General features: G+C 32.5%; 1 protein-coding gene across 1 annotated transcript; it reads left to right on the top strand.

The window, feature by feature from the left end:
- Window positions 1-3087: 3087 nt before the first annotated feature.
- Window positions 3088-6163, top strand: Fmxg18c17 (odorant binding protein fmxg18C17). Its single transcript, NM_001312078.1, is given in 5 exon segments — window positions 3088-3197; window positions 3681-3900; window positions 4417-4547; window positions 5354-5494; window positions 5939-6163. Coding segments are annotated over 5 exon segments (705 nt in total). The 5' UTR covers window positions 3088-3136; the 3' UTR covers window positions 6091-6163.
- Window positions 6164-11098: the final 4935 nt, after the last annotated feature.

Raw genomic sequence — 11098 nt, 5'->3', positions numbered from 1 at the left:
ATAATTTATCTGTTCTTGGTCAGTTTTTTTTATTAAATATTTAAACTGTGTTTTCTTTACATCGCAAATCGTAAACATAAAAACTAAACACGATGGTCAATTGACTATTTGTAATTCGTCATGTTTATCTCCTACTGTCTAATTGTCCGACAGACAGAAGGGTCATATTATTGTGAGTATGTGTTTTTCATTTGTTTTAGTTTGTATGTATGTCCATTATATTAGCACTTTTAGCTTCAATATAGTGATATCATAGATTTAGTCATTTACATAGTGTTTGGAACACAATAGAAAGGCTTGTTTCAAAACCTCCGGAGCTCGAGGTTATTTCTTAGTTTATTAATATAATTAGTCGTGACATTTTTAAATCACTTATTAATATTTATCTTTTCTTACTAATATTATAAATGCGAATGTTTAGATAGATGTAATGCTAATGTTTATTAGAAGGCATCTCCAAAACGACTAAACGGATCTCGATGAAATTTGACATAGATGTAGACATAGTCTGAAAGAACACAGGCTACTTATTAAGTTTTTTTTTTAATTCCGGGCGAACGGAGTCGCGCCCGATAACACAATGTTAAGGTTGTTATAAATGTTTGGAGTTTTAATTTTTTCTAGATAAACAAAATAATTAAATCTTGTATGAATAGCAACATGTATGTGAGCGTGAAGCACCACCTAGAGATTTTATATCTATGTATTAAATATTATTTGATTAAGAATGTTATAATTAAAAGATCAGTGGTTTTTGGTTTATTAAATTAAGTTTTGTTACATCTTACACTGCGCCATTCTTGTCAGAACGAGACGTAACGTGATTATCTTTAGGAAATAACCTAAAGTGTTCTTCAACTTGAATAAATTACGATAGCTTAGTACAAATAACTAAACTCCTTGGTTTTATTATAATATTATTATTTATTAACACATATTAAACATTTATTTAGCAATCGTGAACTTTGCAAAGTCTCAAGTACACTGTTAAGCTATTTGCAATCTCGATGACTTCTGAAGTAGTTGATTTACTTCCTATCTAGTAATTTCAAGATCAAGGACATAGTCGTTTAATTGTCGTACAATTTCTATGACATTTGTAATACTGTCAATTGTTATTGTCTTCCTTTTTTCTTTAAAAACAGTTGACCATGTTTGACGAACATGGCATCCAATTGTTAGCTTATGTTAGATCTCAAGCGTGTTACTATGCTCTTAACGTTAGTCACATTATTGATATTTTTATTGCATTAATGTTACCAGATAAATCAAAGAATGTTATAAAGATACAGATAAAACTTGGAACATATACACACCAAAGTTTACAACCACTAACAAAAAAAGGTCAAACAATCAGAAACAAAACATCTAAATAAAAATACATTTGAAAATATATGCTAATATTGCTAATGATCGCAATATTCTTTGATCTGTGTAAATAATAATAAGCTGAAAAGGAATTTAGACTACTTTATTACCTAAAATAGTTACCTATATGACATGTTTTTTTCATATAACTTAATAACGCCGCAACGAAATATAAGCTAAGTTTTTTTTCCTTAACACGCAGACCAAGACGTATTTGGACAGGTACATTATTGAAATCATTTATGCGCAAGTGTAACACAAAACTAAGGACTTGAAGTATCCTTAAAAGTAGTTTCACAGTGGACAGTCCAAGGTCATTGAACAAAGATCTTTGAAATAACTAACCAATAGCGTCTTTTGGGTGACTAAAGAACTATGTATTAAAATTTCCATTTACTGCATTTACCTCTATAATATACATAATTATGAGGATAATATAAATATAAGATTAGGTTATTAATACGGAATAAGGTAAAATAAGAATAGGTACCCTATTTTACCTTAACACGTCTTCAGTAGAAATTATCCTTATTTTCCTACAAGCTGTCGCCCGCGACTTCGTCGGTGCGGAAAAAGTCGATATTATGATCGCAAGTAATAGATACATTCCCGTCAAACTCGCGTCAAAATCGGGCCGGCCGTTTACCCGGAACAAACGCTTTGCGGACAGGCAGACAGACATTCTTAAAATTACTTTTAGTAATGAGCGACGCAAATACGTTATGTTCACGAAATTTTTTTTTCGATATAACAACTCGAGGATCAATCTTTAGTTTATTCATTACAAAAAGTTTAATCAAATAATTAACATGTTTATCTATAAAAAAATCAGACTTTATAACGTATTGTTAATATAAGCAGTAGTCTGTTAACTAACATAAATTAACTTTGGATTTCTTCTGTAAAAACTCAAATAAAAATATATAGTCATCCTTATCATTATTTTAGAAAAACAGAGTTAACCATATTTATGCAGAAATCCTTGAAATTAACCTCTAAATAAAATAAACATTTTAATAACTGAAAAAAAAATATATTAAAACAAAAACAAAAATACACAGTACACAGTAAAAAATATAAAAGAAATAAAAATGAATAAATAAAAGGGTATGTATATAAGTACTTAATCGACTTAAAAAGTCATCGATAAATAATTACCTACTTCCAATCCAAATGAGAATTAGAGATAGCTCTCCATCTTACTCTTACTATCATAAATGCGAATGTTTGGATGGATGTTTGTTTAAAACTCAGAACGGCTGAACGGATCTCGCTGAATTTTGGCATTAATGTAGAACACCTAGAAGAACATTTAGGCTACTAATTATTATTTTTTAATTCGGTGCGGACGAAGTTGCGGGCGGCAGCTAGTTAAATAATAGTTACAGGAAATATTACATTGCAATGTATATTACCTAATAAGTGATTTAAACATGACTTGAAAGAGGATCTAAATCAAATACATACATATGTATCGGACAAATTAACTTTGCAGAGGCCTTATAGAAAGAACAGCGGTAGTTTAAATTAATCTTTTTAAATTTCGAATTCTACTTTCCTACAGTCTGCCTTAAAATAGGTCAAAACCAATAGAAAGAATTGAACGGAACCCTAAAACTTCTTAAAGGAGTCATCACATATAAAGTTGTTAGTCTGGTTTTGACAGCGTCTTATAATCATATAAATGCTGAGATTTTAATAACAGCGCACATAACCTCAGGAGTATCAGAGTTGCTCGTTGTTTTCATTGTCACAATCTCCGAGCACGATGCGGGAAATAAGTTTAATTTTAACGGTCCTTTTTGCAGTGTCCTGTTCTATTGAAGCAGGTAAATGAAAACATTTTGTTCTTAGAACTTTAATTTAATAATTATTACATTTTTAAACACACAACATGAAAATTTTTGTTATAATTTATTTTATTGTATTTCGAAGTGAAATATTTTTTTTAATATTATCGCTAATAAAAACGCATAAATTATTTTCAACATATTTATTATTAGTTAACATTTTAAATTGGTTTAAATTATTTTGTATTCACTACATTTTAATTACATTATGCATAAAATGTTTGTAAATTAAAATACCTTATGAAAATCCTAATTTAAATTCGGTATTATTTAAAATAAATGTTATTTAAATTAAGAATCAATTTATGTTTTTTTTAGAGAAATGTTATCTTTGTTTATATTTTATTTGTGTTTAACAAAGGTCAACTTTATATACAAAAGTTCGCTTAACGCCGAATTCTTAAAACCGTCGTCGGTACTGACTGCAAAATCCATGTTCTGACGCAAATCATTTTTCCACAGTGCCCTTCATCAACAAATGTAAAACGGACGATTCAAAATGTGTGAAGGCATCGAGTATTGCTGCGATACCAATATTCGCAGATGGTCTTCCAGAATACGGTGTCAAAACTTTGGATCCCATAACTTTCCACAAAATCGACGCAAGTTCACCAAGTTTGAAACTAATTTTAACTGATGTCACATTCAAAGGCCTTAAAAATTGTCAAGCTAAAAAGTCGAAGTAAGTGACTTTATTTTCCTGTTTATAAATTAGATACAGTTACGGTTTCAACAGCGGTAGTCGCCAGAAAATCTGTTGCGTGAATGGGCCGGCACGCCTGGTGAAATACCACGAGCGCACAGAAAACAACCATCAAGTGGAAGTAATTCCTCGTTTCTTCTGATGAGTGAAGTACCGGAGGCCTAATTTTAGTCATCTTCCACTTCCTCCCCATTTACTTACAAGGGAAGGATGGGAAGTGGAAGTGGATTTTCCGGATGAGGGGATGCATAGAAAGGAAAATTAATGTCGTTCTGTGCGTCCCCTCCTCCGTTGATTAAAGGAAAGCAACCCATTTGCAATTGCGGATGTCTGGGCATGGTCGCTTCGCTATTTCGGCGAATTGAAGTGGCCACTTGCTCCTTATTATGTATATGATATATAATATTTGAACCTTGTCAAGTAAATATAAAAATAATTATATTAACGTACAAAGATACACGAACATTAAAAAACTTATATTCAATTTGGTTACAGAATTGACAAAGCGAAAGGAAAACTTCTGCTTAAGTTGCTGTGCTCAGTAGACATGGACGGGTCCTATGAGATGAATGGCAAGCTGTTGATCCTGCCTATTGAGGGCAAAGGGCCGGTTCATGTCAAGCTAAGTATGTTATTTTTTTTTTAATTTACAACAGCCATCATTAAATCAAACAAGCGTCCCGGGGATTTTATGGCATTCCAATCAGTGTAATCTGAATTAAGATAGCAAACGACGGATTAGAATGTGCGAAAGCACAAATTTGCGATTTAAACTTTGTCTTCCTTTCCGCAATATCTTTATATATTACACTGTTTGTCCTCATTATAATTTTCAATTAAGTAAATAAGTTTCCGGGCTGCTCACCTTCGCTACTCATTCATTTGGTTAATTAGTATTTAAATTATGAGTAAATTGTAAAGTAATAATTTGGGGTCATTCTTAATAGCTTCCGTAATGTATGAATAAGGTCAGTTTGTTTTTAAGAAATAAATGCGTATTTTAATAAAACTAAGGAATTTTGTAATTGTTCCTTATTCAACATTATAAAGTTTAAAATAATGAACGTAAATAAAATAAGTCTTAAATTCGAGGGGTCGAGGGCATAGTTTTTTTTTTTGTTAACGCGGGAATGCGTTTTTGCACTTCGCCGTCTGTGCTGAGGGGACAACAGGGACGGTTTCGTGTGGAACTCCTGGCCCTAGGGTTAAGGTTGGACTAAACACTAAACCCCGCGGTGTTCTACTTCGCCCGACTGGACCGTGGCCTCTATCGAGGGCTTTATTAGGTTAGGTTAGGTCAGAGTGAATTATGCTGGCTCAAAGCGGATTGATTATTTTACAAACATTTCATAAATATGTAGCATAATATTAATATAATTAGTTAACTTTGAAATAATAATAATAATAATTAAACATAATAAAACTATTACAGGGAAAGCGGAAGTCAACGTCGAGGTTGACGTTAATTTCGAATCTGCATATTGGGAGATCAAGCAATGGAAACATTCTTACGAGTTGAAAGATAACTCAGAAGTTGTTTTCGAAAATCTATTCAACGGCAACGAAGTTTTGGGTTAGTATATAATAAAATGTAAAATGTAGTTAAAGGTATTGTTTTTAAAACAAATTCATAACTACGATGTATAAATTTGTTTAAAAAAACTGTTTACATTGTCTTGATGGCATTTGATGTATTTTTTTATTACAATTTAAGACATTAGAATATCTTAAACCTAACGCCATCTATCTTCAATTTACAAAACTATCTTCTATTTTAAAGACTTCGAATACTATCTCCAAAATGGCAATACCGATTTTAATGGAACTTTGAAGGGAACAATATGCATGCAGGATAATCAATAAGCCTAACCAGAAATATAAAATTATCTCATATAATGGAATAGTATGGAACTAATTTCATTTCCGCGCTAACGTAATATCGACCAATTTTGACGGGAAAGTTGTTGCCGCAGAATAACATTTATTTAATTTCTAATTAATATTTTTCTATATCTAGCGAGTGCAGCCCGTGACGTCATCGCAAACAGCGGCAATGAAATCATCACAGAAGTTGGACCTCCAGTCATTAAAACCGTCGTCGATGAAGTCGTTACCTCCATTAAAGATTTCTTCAAGGCTGTCCCTGCAAGTGAATTGGCCTTAGATTAAAACGTAGTAAGTGTCGCGTTGTTAATTTATAAAAAAAAATAAATGACTCCATTAAATTATGAATTTTATCAAATATTTCTTTTATTTAATAGTTTTTACTATTAATATAACAAAGTTGTCAAGTTCCGAAACTGCGGCCGCTACACTGCCTATATCTATGGTCACTTCTATTCGCTTTAAGTCCTCTCTAAATTACTTAATCTACCAAGACAGGTTATGTATAGTTAGATTAAGTGTTTTTTATGCTCATAACTTCCCTCATAAAACTATAAAAGAAAGACATATATCCCAAAATATGACATTACCACGTAGACAATTTTATATTTAATATTCGTAACATGCCCTATAAATTGTTATCACGACATCAAACTGTCATCAAGAACTAAACACTCGGCGTTGGTATTATATTAAACCATAAAAGAACAATTATTTCGAATCTTCACACAGAGGAGACGAGAATAAAAACGTCAACACCGCACTGAATATTCGAAACACATGGTAGGCGTTAACGTTTTCTATTCAGTCGGATGGAAACAAAAAAACAAATGACGAGTCCCCGCTTCGATACGCAAAAGAAATGCAACGATCATTTGATTTCGAATACCTTGCTTCATATCAAGACACCAAAATTGTGAACAAAGACGTGACACCACTTTCGTATATTCGTTTGCGATAACTAACTTTACACACATTTTTTATAGCACAAGATAACAACCATATGAATCTGCCAAACAGAACAGAAAGAAGATTAATATTAGATCTCCGCTCATCAGACGAAACACCTAATTATTTCCACTTCACGCGTAGTCTTTCACATGGTGTCCCCGCTCAATCGTCTAAAAGATGTTATTGAGGGCTCCACCATTCACGTAACTTAAGGTTTAAGACTTAACTTTATAACACAACTAGCTATCGCCTTGGACTCCGTCCGCGAAGAATTAAAAAAAACATAATTTCAGATTCATAAAGGATCCTCAGTGTTACGAGATACATATTCTTGTAAGATACTAAAAATGTTAGGAAAGATATTGAGGAATAATACAATGATGTACAAAAAATACTAATAGAAATATGGTAGACATTAATGTACCCTAAGCATACGAGGACATTCATACAACGTAAAGTATCACTTGGGGCGTTGCTAACTACCAATCAATAACCGAACAATTTATCTGTCAGGGGCGATACTAACCGTATAATAATTGTCAAGTGCATTCTGTGTTCATAACTAGGGTTCCGCACAAGACTTAAGATATTATGTTATATATGCTGACTATAAATATTATGTTGCACAATACTTAAACACAGAATTTTATGTTAAAGAGCTGCATAACGAACACAATTTTTTTTTATAAGACATATTAATTGTTGAAAAACATGGAAAAGTGAAATATTTAACTATGCTCAAGTTTTTTTTACTGCCAAAAAATAAAGTTTACGAGTTTACATCAATGACAGAAAAAAATCCCGTACAAACAGTATATAGTCGTAAGCTTTCAAAGTATATCAATGCACAAGATATTTGTTTTTTACTAAATGAAATGGGAACCCTAAGATCTTTGAAGCATTAATTCAGATGGTATGTTTGTAAATCGTCTAGCAAATGTTTTGCAGTTATCGCGGGGGTATCGGCACGTGCCTGAGCCATTTGCGTGACGTTTGCTGGGATTTTCTCTTGTTAACCAACTATAAACATCAAATGAGCTGCGGTCTGCATCCAGAGGGTCTCTAGGGGAAAGTACAAAAGGAAGTTCGAGTCTTAATGCACCCCAAGTTTTATGCAAAAGTAATTCCTTCTGAATCCTTAGTTTTGCCCGATAGCTATCCTCCTGATAATGGTTTTCATGCGTATGTCCGTCCTACTGTGATCTCTGGTAGACTACGTTTGATAGATTGTGGATCGTGAGGTGTTTCGATTCGTATTTTTTCTCTAGTGCCATCAGCTATCATCATCATATACAAAGTGCATTCGCTACGAAGCGATTCCATAACGAACCTCAAAAATGTATAGAACTGACAGTAACTTTCGATTAGTCACGTGATTTTCGCGCATCAGATCAGAATTTTGAAGTTCGCTATGGAATCGCTTTGAAGGGAATGTACTTTGTCTAACCCAGCAGGTTACTGTCAGTGTTGCTTAAAAAAATAATTATTTTAATTTATCGCAAGAGTAAAATTGCAAAACATTTAAATTTTATTAAAAGATATAAGTTTGTCAAAAAATAATGTACCTTTATGACTAAAATTTAATGAATCGCATAGATATGTTATATTGTAATTACTAACATTAAACTAATCGTTATAAGTCCGACTTATAGAGTTTTATAATAACGACCTGATATTATTCATGAATGGTCATTTCATTATTTCTAGTAATAAATTACCTTGTATAAATCTGTGAAGTTCGCAAATCACCATACAGATGAAATAAAACATTTATTATTTTTAAAACCTATTATTAATGCACATATATGTATAGTAAATTATACTATATAGTAACACTAACTAACATATATACTGTATTGTACTGTGTACTAATATATATGGTAAATTATACTATATATGTTGTTGGTAACAAGTAAATAAATAAAATAATTAAAAAAAGTTTGGCTCTGATCATATTGATAGCATAGACCTATTATAAGACAAAGTCCGATTTTTTATATCATAAGTTGGAAAACGAGCGGCCACCAGAAATCGCTGAAATAGTGAAGCGTCCGTTGGCCATAGACACGCAATTGCAATGCCTACATGTAATCGACGGGAGAGGAGTTGCATGGAACGAATATATTTTCCCTTCCTGTGCACCCTCTTATCCGGAAAATCCACTCCCACTTCCCATCCTTTCTTTATGAGAAAAAGGGTGGAATGGGATAGAGAAGGAGGATAGGATGGGCTACGAGAGGCACACTCTGACTGAGGTCTTCAGTGTGGTCGTGGTATTGCACCGGGCAAACAGGCCCATTCGTGCGAAGATGTTAAAGTGAACTCTACCACTGCTGTATTGATATTCAAGTTATAGTACAAAGTTTCATGTCCAGTTGTCACGTCATTCGTTATTTATATCACATTAGCAAACGTGACCCTTTCGGTATAATTATCGAGGTGCATGACCATTGCGTGCATGCATATTTGAAAGAACAAATAACCGACAAACAATTTGCGAATTACAATTTGTCGTGATTATTGCAATTTTATGTATGAGAAAGCTTACATTTCTTATATGAAATCAGTATTTTCGCAATATTAAAAATTATAATAACCCCTTAACATTTTTAATTGCAGATTATAAAGTGATGTAAATTGCTAACCAAATTAACTTAAGAATAAGATATCCGGTAGTTCTAATAAGATAAATGTGGAAAACAATAACCTTATTAAAAAATGTTGCTAGCCTTCATCTACATAAGCCAAAAAGCTCTTGTTTGCGTTTCTCTCTGCAAAGCTGTAAACGTAAGAATCAATTTATTGTAATCACTTCCAAATTCAAATTGAAATATTAAAAGGAATCGAAGTAGTATAATATTTTATAAGATGTATGTAAATATGTTGAACATAAAACTGCAAATATTGAAAAGGACGAACTAAACCGTGATAAAAATATTGTTTAAATGTAAAACCGAGTATTTTAAAGCGGAAACCCTTTTTCATGTCGATCCTAATGAATATACAACACCTAGCGTGTGTCGACGGAGAATTAAAAAAAAGTAATTCCACAAACAGCTAACATAACAAGGGGTTTTCGAATGGAGTAATATGTGATTGTTAAGTTACAAGTGAAGCGATTTTTTAATTACAAATAAAGGAAAAAGTGATGGTATGAATTTATTTTTGTTCCCATTTAAATAAGATAAAATATTGCAGGTAAACTTAGCTTCCAATCTGGCGGATTGCTCTTTTCCTGAGGAGCACGCTGGCCTGGCATGGACTGTTTTGGCTCACTGACGCCAGTTGCATTATGGCATTTGTATGCCAATGCCGATTTTAAGCGCTACTGTTCTACTGTACCGGCATAATGTAAACCAGACATAACGGTGATATCATAAATAGCCACATCATTTGTATAAAGCTGTAGATTTCAGAATGAATAAAATCGGTACAACATTTTCATAGTCTTCATATCCAATAAAAATATAATTTCTTTTTAAATCCGCTATGCGCTTCTAACTTAAAGCTTTTGTAAAATAGGAATGTAATGAAAAAACATAGGTGCTTTTAGGCCTTTGTTTCCATGCCGTGAACGGAACGGAACGAAACAATTGGGTACTTTCTTATACAGATGGCAATAGATGCATCGAAATTTTGCTTTTTGCAGTTTCAAAATTTGCGATAAAGAAAAAACCTTTTAGCCGAAATATATTTGAAATACAACTATGTAACCAAGAGACGGAATAGAGGATACACAGAAAGAAAGTATTTTCCCTTCCCTTACATCCTCTCATCCGGAAAGTCCACTTCCACATCTCATCCTTTTCTTATAAAAAAAGGGTGGGAAGGGAAAGAGGACAAAATTAGGCCTTCGAGACGCACCCTCATCACACGAAACGCGGAATTGCTTCCACTTAACGCCTGTCTTCTGTATGGCTATTATTATTTTTACTTAATTCATAATCTTAATTTAATAGTTAATTAATTAGTTTCCCGTTAGACATACAACAGCGTATAATCACCATACAAGAGTATGTACACGTTTTACAATCTAACATCCTATGTTACTAATGACATTGATGAATTGCGAAACCTAAGGCCGAGTTCACATTGAACTGCAACTTTCTTATTTAACAGTTTACTACTGACAAATAACTTACACTAGGAATTGACCGAATTAAAAGACCCACATGATCCAAGTACCCTAATTAAATTTTAACTTATTTTAAATTATTTTGATGAAATGCAATTATTATAAAAACTCTGGGTAAACGAAATTGAAATTAAAAAAAAAAACAATGATAAACCAGGAACAGTTTCCAACTGTGCCTAGTGACAAGTATTATAAAGTTTTAACTGT

This window comes from Papilio xuthus, unplaced genomic scaffold, assembly GCF_000836235.2.
Source record: "Papilio xuthus unplaced genomic scaffold, Pxut_1.1 DF826933.1, whole genome shotgun sequence".
In the NCBI taxonomy this organism is placed as follows: Eukaryota; Metazoa; Arthropoda; class Insecta; order Lepidoptera; family Papilionidae; genus Papilio; species Papilio xuthus.
The sequence above is the reverse complement of the archived record's forward strand: the minus strand, read 5'-3'. Positions and strand labels throughout refer to the sequence as shown.